Source organism: Eurypyga helias, unplaced genomic scaffold, assembly GCF_000690775.1.
Source record: "Eurypyga helias isolate BGI_N326 unplaced genomic scaffold, ASM69077v1 scaffold13833, whole genome shotgun sequence".
Taxonomy (NCBI): Eukaryota; Metazoa; Chordata; class Aves; order Eurypygiformes; family Eurypygidae; genus Eurypyga; species Eurypyga helias.
Window position 1 is genome coordinate 38,094 of NW_010243177.1, and position 15,808 is coordinate 53,901.

General features: G+C 39.8%; 1 protein-coding gene across 3 annotated transcripts in view; it reads left to right on the forward strand.

The window, feature by feature from the left end:
- EHF (ets homologous factor) overlaps positions 1-15,449 on the forward strand; it is a 30,653-nt gene extending 15,204 nt beyond the window's left edge. The window contains exons 2-9 of one of the 3 annotated variants that reach the window (XM_010149313.1): positions 3,077-3,176; positions 5,625-5,870; positions 6,176-6,235; positions 8,615-8,683; positions 8,775-8,843; positions 11,748-11,807; positions 14,126-14,321; positions 15,119-15,449. In XM_010149313.1, coding sequence (XP_010147615.1) covers positions 3,080-3,176; positions 5,625-5,870; positions 6,176-6,235; positions 8,615-8,683; positions 8,775-8,843; positions 11,748-11,807; positions 14,126-14,321; positions 15,119-15,218 — 897 coding nt within the window. In that variant the 5' untranslated portion in view covers positions 3,077-3,079 and the 3' untranslated portion in view covers positions 15,219-15,449. Of the gene's footprint in view, positions 1-3,076; positions 3,177-5,624; positions 5,871-6,175; positions 6,236-8,614; positions 8,684-8,774; positions 8,844-11,747; positions 11,808-14,125; positions 14,322-15,118 lie in introns of those variants that run through there. The other 2 variants (XM_010149314.1, XM_010149315.1) reach the window with 2 other exon arrangements.
- Positions 15,450-15,808: the final 359 nt, after the last annotated feature.

The window sequence follows — 15,808 nt, forward strand, 5'->3', positions numbered from 1 at the left end:
CTTTATACTCACCCTGAACAAAGTGCTAGAATGACTTCCTGTTAAATTAAGATAAAGGAGGTGACGTGACAATTTTCAAGTCACAAAAAAAGCAATACCTTGAATAATATGTAGAACTTTGGGAGAGTTTGGGTAAAAGCTAAATCAGTCCTGTTCCTGTGATTAATGTCATATTGCAAATTCTTCCCTTCATGCACAATTGTGCCCACAGGTGATACTGGAAATTAATGAAGTTATTCTTGTTGAGGTGACCTGTATAACTTTCATAAAGGGGATGTGCTGATTGATCGATTTATAAATCAAGTTCCAGGCACATTAGCTGAAAATACTATGCATGTTGTTTAGGGATACTGTGGAGAGCAATTGTCTGCTAGACTGTGATGGGGGAAGAAGATTCTAAGGGAAAATCTGAGTCTAGGGAAAAGGCTATCAGAGTGCTTCTTCTCAGACCTCTAATGTGCATTGGTTTTGGTTACTGTTGGGGTGGAAAAACTGTGCAAGACACATAATTTGATTTATTTAACTTTCCATAGCTTCAGTTGCTGAATCAAAGTGTCGTAGGATCTTTTGGGTTGGAAATTCACCTGATCTGAGCTGACTTTTCAAGGCAAAATGACACAGGAGCTTCAACACAGAAATAATTTCCATTCATATGCACACATTTTCCCAGGTGCGTTTTTGTTTGCACAAGTGTCAAGCATAAAGATTATGTAGAATTCCAGAAACTGCAGAAGTTGCAGAAGACAAAACCATGTAACATGGTACCTGAAATTTGGAAATGGCTTCTGAAAATGTGACTTCAGACCAATCAGTTGAAATTAGTTAAGTGCATACTGTAATTTTTTAAGAAGTGAATTTACCAAGCTAAGTTACTGAGAGCGTCTTGCTAATCCTCAGGTTTTTTAGTTTTTTCAGAACAGCTGGTATTCTACCTCACCTCTATTTGATACTGTAATAAGTTTTTTAACATTAATACTTTGTTCATTCATATATAATTGTATTAAATGATTAAAACCCAAGTTAAATAAATAACTTGGTAGATCATCAACCTGTACAATCTCCAAAGTGTATGTACTGACTGTCAAATATGCATTATTACTTAATAGTTCTTATATATCAAGTATATGGGATAAATTATATTTGTGTTATATGCTGCACATCTTTATAATTGGCATAACAAATTTAAATGCTTCCTTAAACTTTCTCCCTCATAATATCACTTGGCTTTAACATGGTACTAAAAAATGTATTCTTTTCTAGCATGTATAAATTTATTGTATGTTACGACAGTCATCTATTTGGCCCAAGTGAGACAATAGGTAACTTGTTAATATTACATACCTCCACATTCCTGTTAGGAGAAATCAAATTCTCCTTGCTGGTGGTCACAGAGTCACAGATTGGCTAGAATTAAGGGTGGAAAGCAACGGTTGAAACATCTATGGTTTGATTTTGCCATTCTCTATAGCTACGGAAAAGGCCCTCAACTTATTTCTACTGTAAAGCAGCATTCCCTATGATGAACTTCCTAATGTTTTGGCTTTTTAACCAGTTCTCAGTAACCTCTCTCTTCCTCTCTAAATATATATATTGGTGGGAGGAAGAGAGAGACTTGTAATTTTTAAAAGTTACATAATTTATTTTAAATGACAGAGGAAATCGCAACCCATGTAATTTTCAGGCTGTTCTTTCAAATCAAGGCCGTGAGTGTTTCTGTTAACTCCTTTTCTCTTGCCAAAAAGTTGCTGGTATGAGTTTGTAGGGTGGTCAGGCTGTGTTCTCAATGGAAGTTTTCTCATTGGCCTCAGTGGGTAAGCAGCCAAGACCAGTGACTTTAACTTTCATAGGTCCATTTTATATTTCACCTTCTTTTTAATTCCAAGATGAACTCTAGCTGCATCCGCATGCCATCCTGATGTCTAACATTTTGTTTTTACAGAATTTGTGGCTTTCAATTTAGAATATTTTGAACAACAGTTTGTTCTTTTTTGTGTGTATTTATATAAAAACAACAATCTGAAGCCTTTATAATATTTTAACAAATTACTTTCCCAAACTCTTGAAGAATGACTGTGGTTATAATGCATATTCTTAAATTTTGCAACTTTAAAACACTGAAAGATAACGTAAAATATTAAGAGTAACTGTATTGGACAGTTTTTTATACTTTCACTGGAATGATTAAGCATGTGATAAATATGTTTCATTTTTCTAAAATATCATATAAGTAGGTTTTTCCTTAAAAGTATAAACAAAAAAAAGTACAGTGTTACTCACAGTGCTAATGCTAAGATAAGTAGAAAGGCAAGTTTGTGCCACTCATAAGAGGGAATGCTGTCATAGGGGTGGTGTCAATCCAAAGTGCTGTTTCTGTTACAACAATGGCTGTCTCATTTACAAGATCTTTGACCATGTGATTTTTCAGTGGCTTGAAATGTATGATCTGTGATATTTGTTACTGAGAAGTGTTATGGACACTGCTGACACAGATCAGATAAGAAACTGGGTCAGCTGAGAAGATATTCCCTGTAATGTTACCTCTCTGCCGCATTAACATGTGGGTCTTTCTGTGCAAGGGAGTTTCTGAACATGGGTTGTTGTCAGCTGTGTAGTTTCATTTGCAATTACTGGAAAGTCTTTTCTCTCCCCTAAAAATAAAAAAAAAAAAAGGAAAAGAAAAGAGAAAATCATGTGTAAACCACATTTCTCTTTAAATTAGAAAAAAAATATTTAAAACTAGTGTTTAACTTCTCAAAGCTTGGCAGCTTTCCTGTATTGCTCTGTCAGGAGCCTTGTCTTTTAATTCAGCTTCATTTCTGATCACAGATTATTCATTTATGGATGGGCAGCTGTAGAAACTTGCTTCTTGCATATGCAAATCAATCGTGGTAATGTTTATCATAAGGAGATTTTGTGGCAGCGGAAAAGGGGTTGTGGCAACATGTTCTTGATTTCAGTTGTATCTTCTACAAATGGAATTGGCTTCCTCGCTTCACCTTCAGTGGATTTTTTTTTTTGCCATTTACTTCTTGGACTGGACACTGCTCACTAAGCTGGCTGTTCGATTCACTTACAGATCATGATTTTGGAAGGAGCTGGCAGAATGAGTATCAATTCCAGCAGCAATCTACTCCACCAGCAGCCCTCCTGGACAGATGGATATTCCACATGCAATGGTAGGAGGAATTCAGTCATGCTTTTTGGAGGGAGGTGGGTGGGAAGGGGCTACTACACCTTTAAGTATGCACAATTATATATTTCAGTAATATTAATTTACTGGAGTTTCACTTCTGGTAAAAAAAAAAATCCATTATTTACTTGTTTGTAAAAAGCTGAACTTGCAACACTAAGTTCCTGAAAATGACCAGTTTATGGTCCATTTCCTTACTGGTTCTTTTTCTTAAAACAAATCTAGTAGTGTTGAAAGTGACAAAAGTTCCCTCTCCTCAGTCCAGTATTCTTTCTTTCTTACTTTCACCCCTCACGCCTTCTCTGAACCAACATCACTCTTCAATGATAATCACCCCTCTGGCTTTCTAGGGGAATAGACTTTTTGCTCCTTGACTATATTTGCTTTTTCAGCTCAAATAACTAGATGCTTTTCTAATTAGACTGGCATTAGAGCACTAGATAGCTTGTGATCTGAGAACTCTTTTATTCTTTTTTCTTACTGTTTTCTAATTATAAGGCTGTATAAATAAAAAGGTGTTCATACATATATTGTCTCAGTATAAAAATAGAGATATCATCATACATTTATATATAGTGTTTGATATAACTTTTAAATTATTTTCAACACTCGCTCAATGGGTAAACCTTAAAATCTAAGCAGACGAACACATACTGCAGTTGTCCTTCTAGTCCAAATAATGTTACAAGAAAACTTAAAATGAAAGTTCCCACTCAATGAAATTCTTGTTCTTTTCTATGTTTAATTTCTAAATACACAGGAATACATAAGTGCACTTAATAAAAGTGCCATCCTATCTGTGACAGATTAATGGGGAATAAAGTCCTGGCTGAGTTCACCTTACACAGGATTTCATGAAGAGAGACAGTGGGATCTATTTTCATATCTCCAGTGTAAAACTCCTCAGGATTCACTCTTGTTTTAGAGGGACAGGAAGCCAAATGCTCAGACCAGCCTTTATAACCATCACTTTGCTTCCTTTTACCTAGCTACTTTTCCACTAAAGGCTCTCCATTTACATTAGGAGTCTAGTGGCCTCTGAAATTCCATTACCATTCTGTGATGCTAGGAATATATATCATCCTCCTTTTCAGGCAATACTTGACAGTTCCATCTAACCTTTACTTTCTGACATACCACACATTCATTCCCCAAAACTTTCAGAGAAACTGTCCTGTAAACTTCCTAAGTTACTGACACAGACCTTGTTGGCTAATATTGATTGGAAGTCACGTAACTGTGAGGTTTTTTGTGTTTACCTGGAAACTAGCATTGTGCACTGTATTTCAACAAAAGAGACCTGAGGTCTAGTGGGACCTGAGGGGAGGTGATTTCCTAAAATATGCCAACTTTATTGCCTGTGGCCCTCTAGCAATATCCACTGTTGTCAGTATTTCACACAGCTGTGTGGGTAATCTTTTCTCGGGGACACTGAAAATGGACTGGTGTCATGTCTGGGATTGCGGCTACTTTAGAGTTTGGCAGCCTTTCCTCCTTCCATAGTTCAACCACCTCTGCAATCTCATTCCCTCATCCTTAAACCCTTCATGCACTTGTGAACACACCATCGTCTCTGCCTGGCATATTCCATTTTCCTCCTTTCCCAAGGAATGAATTGCATTGAACTTCTTTTTCCAGCCCTTCTGTGAGAGCAGACCAAAGCAGTCCTGCCTTTGCTCTTATCTTCATAATTATCCTATCCCCACATACAATTTCTTTCATTTGCACACATAATTTTTTTTTCATGCAATGACATACAACTGAGAGCAGTTTAAAAGATTGCCAAGAAAAGATTCAAACATCCTAACAAGAAAATTAGGCAGCTTCTGTAACTAAAAATGAGTTTAGTTATTAGCTGCATTCAGAAATCACCTTATCTGGCTACAGAAATCACATGCATTCATCAGGAGCTGTAGGCTGTTCTGATAGGCTTTTACTGTGGAGCATTATGAGAGTGCCTTGGCTTTTACTATTCTTTGATTGAATCCCACAGTTCATACTCAGTCCTTACCCAAAGAAAATTTCCATGTCATATTATAAGAATTTTGAAAGGCTTTTCCATCATTTTCTGATGCACTAAAATTATTTCCCCCCACAAGGATCAACATACCTTTCCAACAGTTCTTCTGTAAGGTTATCTTCCATGAAAGAATTTTGGTATATTTAGCCAACATTAATAAATTAATTTCAACATACTCAATATGCCCAGAGAGGTGTAATGTAATAATTCCCATATTTTTAATTGGAAAACTGAGAGGAAAAAAATAACAATGCCTTCTGTAGCCATAGCTACTGAGCTAGTGTCAAGGACTGAAAAAAGAAAGAATCTAGAAATGTAGACTTCTGGGCATGTAATTTAGCTGTAGACCTTTCTTGTCATCAACATAATCCTGTGGTGCTAACAGAGACAGTAAATACATAATTTCTTTTGCAGTGTCCAGCAGCTTTTATGGAACCCAGTGGCATGAAATACACCCGCAGTACTGGACTAAGTTTCAAGTCTGGGAGTGGCTGCAGCATCTCCTTGATACCAACCAACTGGATGCCAACTGCATACCCTTCCAGGAGTTTGATATCAATGGGGAACATCTGTGCAGTATGAGCCTGCAGGAATTCACTCAGGCAGCTGGGACAGCAGGGCAACTGCTTTACAGCAATCTTCAGCACCTAAAATGGAATGGTAAATAGATATTAGGCAGAGATGCACGTACAGTGGTCTGAAATCTGGGATCTTCAGAAGTCACTTACATTCCCCAGCGACCTATCTGGCAGATCTCATGTGCCGTACTGCTTATACCTTATTCATTGTATTGCTGAATTGCTTGGATATTACATAAGGCAGGAGTCTGAAGGGCCAGGGGAAAGGGTTTCCCACTCCAAAATTAGCCCTCTGGATCATCTGTAGCAGTTGCTGCTTGGAACTAATACCTTTGATTCTTCTGTGCTCATTGTCATACGTCCTATGTGCCATATGCTTTCTTGTAGGCCAGTGCGGAAGTGACATGTACCAATCTCATAATGTCATTGTGAAGACAGAGCAAACAGGTGAGTGACAGTTCAGTAACTTGACTTTTGATGGTGACAAAAAGGGGAAATTGTCGATTCCAACAGAGAGATATCAAAATATCATTAAATAAAATGGAAGGTGTATCATGCAGAATAAAAGAAGTAACAAAAACATCAGTCAATGTCTGCCTTTTGAAGTTTCAGGTAGTACCATCGTGTCTTAGTTTGCATGTGGCCACTTTTCCTGGGAGACCTCTGCAGTATCAGCAGTCTACACCGATGTTCAGTGTTGGAATAGTTTGCAGTGCTCAATGAGTGCAGCTTTGTAAAGGACTTCATTCTATGATTCATTCAGTAGATTTCAAAACAGCTATTTTCACAGTATTCTCAGTTTAAAAAAAAAAAAATGAGACAAAAAATATTTTGTTGTGAAGTGCTGTCAGTGTTTAAAACATGAGGAAATTTCCAAACAAAAGAACTTTGAGATAAAAAAAGAAGCTGTATTTCAATTTCTTCACAACTTCCATTGAAACTGAAATTCAGGTAGTATTTTGATTTGACCAAATCTGCACTTTTCCTATGACAGTCTATTTTTCCAGCAAGATCCCCTTCCTCCTGGGACTTTGTTTCACTGAGAAAAGAACTTCGGCTTGGTTCAGATCTCCTCTCCAGACATGATTATTTTCTTGGTTCCTTTGCCAGGCCACCTCTGTCCACATCCAAACGCTCTCTGTCCCACCAGTCCCAGCCTCTTTGTATGTGGGTGTGTGTGTTGATGAGCCATGCTTTGATATCTCCTGTCAGAACAAATACAAATTTTGTAGTGTGCAATGTCTTTAACAAACACTGCCAGCCTGTTTATTCAGCTAACAGGGAGGACCCCAGCGTCTCCAGCCAGGGACACCATTCACCTTCTCCTTGCAGTGGGCAAGCATTGCAATCTGCAACTCCTTGTCCGTGCCCGCGTAGTGCAGGTGATGTGCATGCAGCACCCTCAGTGCTTGCCCTGTAGGAAACTACAGTACCCCTTTAAGTCCTGATTTATGAGATCTTGGTATAATATTAGTTCCTCCTTCCACTGGAGATACAAAGTGCAGTGTAAAGTACCTCAGCTGGAAATCCTGGAAATCTCGAAAGCCCAGGACAAACTGATGGTTCTCCTAGCTGTGCTGAACCAGGAGTGGTGTGGTGGGGCTCTGGCCAGGCATACCTGGTGGGGCAGTGGGAGTGGGTTTAGTTTCTGCATAGGGATGATCAGACGGTGCGGATTGGGGCTGCTCAGGAAAGGACTCCTCGTACGCCAGGAGGGACTGGGCTGGTGGTTTGGAGGGGAAGCCTGCCTCACTTCAGTAGACTGTCACAGCTGAAAAGACGTGGGTATTGAAAAAGGCCAAAACAATAGGACAAGCTGTCTCCCCATGTTCTGGCTAGGTAAGGCCTGTTTTCAGAGGCAACATTAGGCAGATCGGGTGTCCAAGCAAGCAAAGGGTGTGTGCTATTGTAGGAACTCAAGCTCTGGGTGCCCAAACATGCAGCTATTACTTAGCATGCCTGCTAAATTCCTATGTCATAAGTGGTAACTCAGCCAAACATGATGATTTAGCCATAACTCATTTTTGTTTTTTTGGATTTCATTTATATGAACATGAGAAAAAATAAGTAAATCCTAGACTTGAACCTTACATCTCATCCTTTCTGACCTGGACTCAAAAGAAAAAGAGATTTCTAGGGCTTCTGACCTCAGATATGCTCTGTGACGAGAGTAATTTCCTGTACAGGACATAAAGACAATACTTCTGTTCTGCTTATATTGATCCATCTGACCAGAAGGTCACTAAAAATTATTCTTCTTTAATCATGAAGGTGGTTTTTAGGTTAAGGATGATGACTTGACATGTCTGGAATAAAATGGCCCTTCATCTAGGGTTAAGCTTTGATGTTTCTCACTATGTGCTTACACATGAAGCTCTGTTTCAGAGGGGACTTTCGAGTTCTGCCATTATAGAAATAAATACTCATTATAAGCTTCCTCCTGTTTTACTAGATATTTGAGAACACTTTCATCTCTATGGCACCAAAGCACCGTCATAATCACCAGGGGCTGAAAATTCAGGACCGGATTGGGTAGAATTATGGTTGATCTGGCATAGAAAACCTCCTTCAAGGGCAGGCATAAATGATATATTAGCCAGGAAAAGGAAGAGCCTACTACATCATTTTAAAAAATTCAGTGCTTTGTGTAACTACATTTGCCTTAGTATGCAAAACCCCATCCATAATTTGAGAGAAAGAAAATAATTTTGCGCATGGCCCCTTCACTTCTTGGTTCCCTTCACAGCTCCTTTTCTGTACATTCACGTCTGTGCTAAAAAATGTTCTTTTAGTGATCTGATTTTTCTTTTGCTCATTTTCCTTCAGATCCATCGTTAATGGTGTCCTGGAAAGAAGAGAATTACCTGTACGACAGTGGCTATGGTAGCACAGTAGGTAACTAACATCACAATACTTCATGCATTTCTGAGATAGCTCTATTGTTTTCTGAGGCTATTACTTTAAATGTCTTCTTTTTAATTCCCAGAGCTATTGGACAGTAAAACATTCTGTCGCGCTCAGATTTCCATGACGACACCTAGTCACCAGCCTCCTGGTAAGAAACATGTAATTATGTCATTAATTATTTGTTACTTGTCCCAGAGCTACCGACATAGAATAGTCTCTATGGTCTTCTGTTGTAGGATTGAATCTGAGCCTCCAGTATTTTTAAGCCAAGCAATGCTGATTCTGACAGCTTTTTTGGCTCTCATTATTACAATATCTTGCTTTAAAGAAATCCTTCTATCTTCTCTCTGTTAAGACAAAGAAGACTAAATAACCTTCAGTCTCCAAGTATCTTTTAAAGTGACTGAGTCAAAGGGGAAGACGTTAGTGTCAGAGAGATGAGATGTTCCAACTCTTATCTGTAGTGTAGCTGGGAATGGGAAAATGAATGCCATATTCCACCCCAGAAGTGGCTGCATTTCCCTTGTGAGCCAGTGTTTCATGCTAGGTTGCTAGGTTTGGGGCTGGTTTTGGGTCGGCCTGGGGGAGCTGTAGGGCAGCACGCTGAGAAGGGCGTCCTACTAGAGCTCATCTGAGCTGATAGCAGGGCAGGCACCACACACAACCTCAGCCCTCCACAGTTCTTTCACCAGACAGAGATACAATCTGCCTGCTAAAGGGCAGGAGAAAGAGCAAACCCATTTGCTGTAGTACTCGGTGAAAGTGCATTTCGGGCACATGCGTTGGGGCACTCCGTGGGCCATGTCCTGGGGGCAGGCACTTACAGGTGAAAGAACAAGGCAGTAGGAAAATAGGACAGCAGAGATGGCAAGAAAAGGAAGAAGGAAAGGCAGGTTCTCCTTAGAAAGCTGTGAACTAAACAGATCTGAAAGCAGTGGAAGTCATGGGAAGGTGAGACAGGCAAGCACACCACTGTAGATGCATCCTCTACACTGGGGGCAGCCCTGTGCCTCCACGCACCGACAGCAGTCACACACAGCCTCTGTGCCTGCCCGTTGGCAGCATCCCCCAGCCTTCCAGCACAGCTGGACTTGCCAAGCGACGTACAGTTAAAACTCATACACTCAGCAATAAATAAAATAAACCCCAACCAACACTCTGCTTTCTCCTTTGCCTCCACCCACTCTCACAAGATGTCTACCAGGATTTCGGAGCTCTCTGACAGGACTGGGGACCTGTCAAGATCCTGGTATTGTGTGTTTACCCGTTGACTGCTTAAGCCTAGAGCTAGGGTGGCACCCAAGGGCACAGCCTCCTGTAAAAACTAAATTTGTATATCCCGTAAAAAAATGGCTCATTCCTGAATCATATGCAAATACTGTGCAACCTTTTGTCAAAAGTTTTGCAAGACAGCTTTGTTGAAACTGCATCATAACTCTTTTCATCTGTCAGGCCCTAGCCTCCTAACATGGCATGTTTGAAACCGGTCTCCACGCAGGAGCAGAGGCAGAGCGGGAGGCTATTTACACAGCTGAAATCCAGAATAAATCACCAGCTAGGCGAAGGCAACTGAACTTCCAAGAATAAGTCTCCAGCTAAGTGGAGCATAACAAACATTTGCAAGAAAATTGTGGGATTTTAAAATAAGAAGAGGGCAAATAAAGGACTAGGTACTGCTATCCTTGCCTGGAGTTCCCACAGACATTTAATAACGTCAGGGGAATCATACTCTGAGGAAAGACAGTGAAATAAGCCTCATCTTACTTTCCACCCCAAGCCGAGTGAGGTTCAGGCTAGTTCCTGCTCTTTGAGAGTGGGAAGGCAGAATGACTCAGAACAGGTTTGCTGCTTGGGGGTCAAGGACAATAATTATGTCAGGCTAAGAATAGTGGAGGTTAGGCTTATCCTCACTGACCTGTTTGGTTTATGTTTCCAGTTATGTATGAATAAAGCCAGTGTGTGAATAGTTTTGCATCTACCTTTTCACATGCAGTTATTGCAGTTGCTTGTGCAAATCTGACAAGTTTCTATGCAAATGAATATTTCCTGTGAGTCATTTTCCCATGCAAATGCTGTTTCCATGAAAAGTATGATAATCGTGCGTTCATAGAAGCTGGGAAAACGTGCGTGGGACCTTAAGCATTGCTTTATGGAATTCAGGCACGAAGTATGCTGAAAAGCAAACACAGAAGGGGCACCCTCTCGGGACTATCCCACAGATTTTTTGAGACTCAGAACAATCAGATGAAAGCTATTCATTAATGACAAGCGCAGGGCCAGGCTGCAGTGGTTTGAGGGCGGGAGGGTTGAACGTGCAGACTGCGAGGTAGGTTACAGTCATGTAGGTTACATAAACAGGCGGAACTTTTCTTTTTGTTCATTTCTGAAGAAACACTTGTGCCAGGAACCCTATTCCTCCCCTGGCTGGCTGCAGGTGATAAAGTACCATCGATGAGAAATGGCTTGTTTCTATGGCTCTGAGCCACGGAACAATATATGCATGTCCAGATGCCAAAAATTCCTACCAGTGCAGCCCCATTCCCCCACCCTGCCACCCCAAACAACAACGCTTTGCCAATTCATTATGTTTTAGTCAGGTAGGTGTTCTGTGCATTGGTACCAGTGCATACATTTCATATTAGGTCATCTCTGCAGAAACAAATAAGCCCCCAAAGATACATGCTTCTGCAAAGACTAAGACATAATGGGACAACCCAGGAATCCTGTTATAGACATGATTGTCTTATTTTGCTCTCTCACACATAACATGAGGTGAGGTATTTGTTAATCAAATTTAGGTTTCAAAAGCCAAATGTTTACCTCTGCATTCATTCTTTATTCATTAATGGTCTCTTTGTGAAGTGTGTTGATTAACATAGACTACAGAAAACAAAACTCTCCCCTTTCCTCCTCACTTAGATTACCTTCTGGAAAGTGATTATCTTTAAAAGAATTATTTATTCTTTTTTGTGGCTTTATTTCTTTCAACCTGCTAGTCAATGGAAAGCCTTTAATCAAATTTACAAATAGACTTCATTTTCCTTCTCTGCAGGTTCTTCAGATCTGAAAAAATCGCAAGATCATACTCCAAAGTCTCACACCAAGAAGCATAGTAAGTCAATATCCATGTTTATGATGGTTGGTTGATTGAAGGAAAAGAAACATTAAAAAAAATCCCCTTCAGAAGGGAAAAGGGAACAATTTTAAAACAAAACTTGTTAGGTCGTTGTTGTGATTGAATCTTCCAAGGATCGGACTGCTTCTAGTACTGTTTGCTTATGCTATTTTTGACTGTTGTTATACTTTTCAAATTGTTTATATCAGTAAGGACTTATGGGGAAGAAACCAGTTGTCTCTGCCCTGTGTTGATCTGGGCTGGTGGGCTGGAGTAAAGGAATGATGAACAAGACGCAGGATTAAATCAGGAAGGTCTGTGTGTGGGCATGACCATGCTCATGTATCTCCTTGCAGAACTTCTCATGCACAGGACCACAAACAAGGACCTGCCCCTCAACCCTGCCACCTTATTCTCCTCAGATATGACAGTCTTTCCACTCATCTGCTTTTTTTGCTAGTTTTGATTCAACCTGACTCGGTTGAATCAAACCTGACTCTGACGCCCAGAAATCACAATTATGGTACATAGTTCCATTAATGTACTTTACTGAGATTTTTAGGCTGAAAGTATCTTGTGTATGTCTTTTGCATTCTGTGTTTATGGTAGAAAACCTTAATATTGGTCCTTCATTGCATTTGATTTCATCCTGTTTCAATATGATCTCGAGATGATCTGTCTCTTCCTGACTCCTTTGCTTACCCTGCTCTGTGATTTTGTCCAACCAGAATTCCTGAACTTCTTATGGCATGCCGATAGTTTGGTTTTGGTTTGGTTTGGGGTTTTTTTTTGGTTTGGTTTGGTTTGGGTTTTTTTGGGTGTGTGGTATCAAGGTTGCTAATGAAAGGATTAGCTAGAACTGTTCTGAAGACAATCTCCTTTGGTGACCAGCAACAAGACATGAGGAAAGGATATGAAGCTGCACCAGGGGAAGTTCAGATTGGTTATTAGGAAAAGGTTCTTCACTGAGAGGGTGCTAGGTCCCTGGAACAGGCTCCCTAGGGAAGTAATCAGTGTATCAAGCCTGTCAGAGTTCAAGGAGCATCTGTACAAAGCTCTTAGTCATGTGGCTTCTTTTTAGGTAGTCCTGCAAGGAGCAGGGGGTTGGACTTGCTGTTCTTATGGGTCTCTTCCAACTTGACGTATTCTATGATTCTAAGAACTTTATCACAGCCTTGGCATACAGAAAAGATCAATTGCCATGCTGGGCTAATCCCCTACATTTCCAGTTTCTTCAGTACTGCTTTGTACCATGATCTATTGAGTATGTCAGTGATGTCCAGATAGACTAGGTCCACCATATTCTGTTGGTTCTAGAAAACAATTATAATAAAGAAAATATTGGATACGTGGACTGAAATCTACTTGAACCCATGTTGCACTGCATAGCATTTTCTATTTACATTCACATCTTTGTCTAGCTTGTTTCCTTGTTAATTTGGTCTAAACCCTTGCATGCTTTTGAATTCAGACCAAAGAGCTACTATCTTTCTGACCCACCTTATCACTGTGTTTGTTATTCTTCATAAAATACTACATCTGACTTGTGGATTTATTTAATTTTTTTTTTTTTCTTTTTGACTTGAGTTTTCTGGTGCCATCTCTACAGTAACTGTGGGATGGGGCTGTGTTTAAACTGGGAGGTCTACCTGTTGAACTTTGAGATCTGGTTTTGCCTTTTCAGGCTCCATCTTTTTTATACTCTTTTCTTGTACAGTTTTGGCTAGCCAGTTTTGTCACTATCCCTCTATCCACTCTAAAACTTCTTGCTTCTTTAAGCCTACCTAAGGGACCTGTGATCGAATACTCCTTGATGCACCTCCTATGCCTTCTGTTGTCTTGTAACTGTGACGAGATTCAGTGCCTGCTTCACAATTATCTTGGCTGTTTCACGTACCGCATGATAATATCAGGTTACGTGCCATGCTGTAGAAGAACATCAGGAAAAATGGGCAAATGAGATGAGGGGAAGACTTAAACATATTATCTTCAGGGCAGAAATACTGCCAAAGGCAGAAGGAAGCAGTGGGTGGTTTGGACTCGGTTTCCTTGGTTGCTAGGGCTCCTACCTGCCTGCCACAGAACTCAAACTGCCAAAGGCTGACACTCACCTCCAACCCCACTGTAAAGGCTGTCAGCATTTTTTGCCTGTGTATCACTGAGGTGGGGGTCCCGCACCCTGGAAGTATGGCCTGCTTCTACTGAGTGGTCACCATCTGTAGATGACACACTCTAAGAACATGACATAAAACTGGCAAGCACAGCCCAGAGACCATTTTAGACACTCTTTCCTCCTACCCCCTTTCCTCTTTCAGACCCTCGAGGAACTCATCTTTGGGAATTTATTCGAGATATTCTTCTCAATCCTGAGAAAAATCCAGGGTTAATCAAGTGGGAAGACCGGTCAGAAGGTGTCTTCAGATTTTTAAAATCCGAAGCTGTGGCTCAGCTCTGGGGAAAGAAGAAAAACAACAGCAGCATGACTTACGAGAAACTCAGCCGTGCTATGAGGTGAGCGGAGATGCTGCTGTAGAAGACTGCGGCATGTAAAGAGATGACCTGGATGGAGAATCTGGTTGACTTCTAAAAAATGAATTACCAGCAGCACCAGTTGCTTCCTTTGACAGATGAGCCTCTCCCACTAGTTTTGAAATTGTGACATTAAGTTCTTCAGTTTTTACCTTCCTCTCCTGTTTCTGTACAATATAATATACATAACATACATATATGTTGCATATATATAAAGCACATTCCGTTGCTGTCCACCCAAAGAACCAATGTAGGAAGGAAACATGGTTGTAGCAAACTGAAAGTCCATGGCTACTGACCCAGGAATGCTTAAATGGCTCAGTAATGACCAGAGACTTTGTTATTTCCAGAAATGTTTAGAAACTAGACATACTGCACACCCATCATCTTAAAATAGGTTTAAAACTTCTATGTGACATTTTTCTTTGCTTTTTGCTTTAATATTTTGAGCATTTTTCCATAATCTATTCAAGTTCAAAATGTGTTTTTAAGTGGAAGGTGAGATTCTTTCCTGGTCTTATTTCAGATTCTGGCTTATCTGGTGAAATTAAAACTTAGAAGATAATCAATTAATTAAATAATTGACATAAAAGATACAAAAAGAAAACCTCTTTTTTTTCTCCTCTGTCTTTCAGTTAAAATAATCTTAGGTATTATATATATACCAATAGAAAACAAGGACTTTTCAGCTAGCTGAGGGATTGCCTAGTTGGCAGTGGCCTTTTAGGACTGTAGGTGAATGTAATCTTAAATCTTATTCTATGTTTTTATTTTAACAGATACTACTATAAAAGAGAAATCCTGGAGCGTGTGGACGGTCGGAGATTAGTATATAAATTTGGAAAGAATGCCCGTGGCTGGAGAGAAAATGAGAATTAAATATGTCAAGATATAACATTTAAAACACCTGAATGTAAATATGCAAAGACTATTTTCTTATATTTATGTACCAAACTGGGGTGAAAAACCAATTCTACTTCTGTCGGGAAGAAGGAACATTATCATTTTTGGTGTTAAAATTATTTTATTTGAAGTATGTCCTGTATGGGGAAAAAATGTACACAGTTTTCTGTGATATAAGATAACATTATAGAATTATGATTATTTTTCCCTCCTTGTGAAGTTTTTCTCTTTTTTTTTTAATCATACAGGCATAATGTGATTTATGACAATGCTGTGAGTCATGCAAAGAAGGGGAAGGAGCAAAATACTAGGGCATTTAGGGAGTATGATAATACACTTTGGAAGGCAACTGTAAGTGGAGGAAACAGTAAAGCATCTCTGAGCCAAGTAGTCTTCTTCCATAGTGAGATGGTTTATAGCTTTCAGTGGTCAATATCACTTGTTCCTTCCCTCCTTTGATTTCTGAGTGTTTTAGCTCTTTGCTGGCTTCCAGTTGCTTTTGTTGAGTCAGATGGTGAGTTCCTCTTCACTTAGCTTGTCCCAGCTACAGAGAGCAGTGGCTCTGC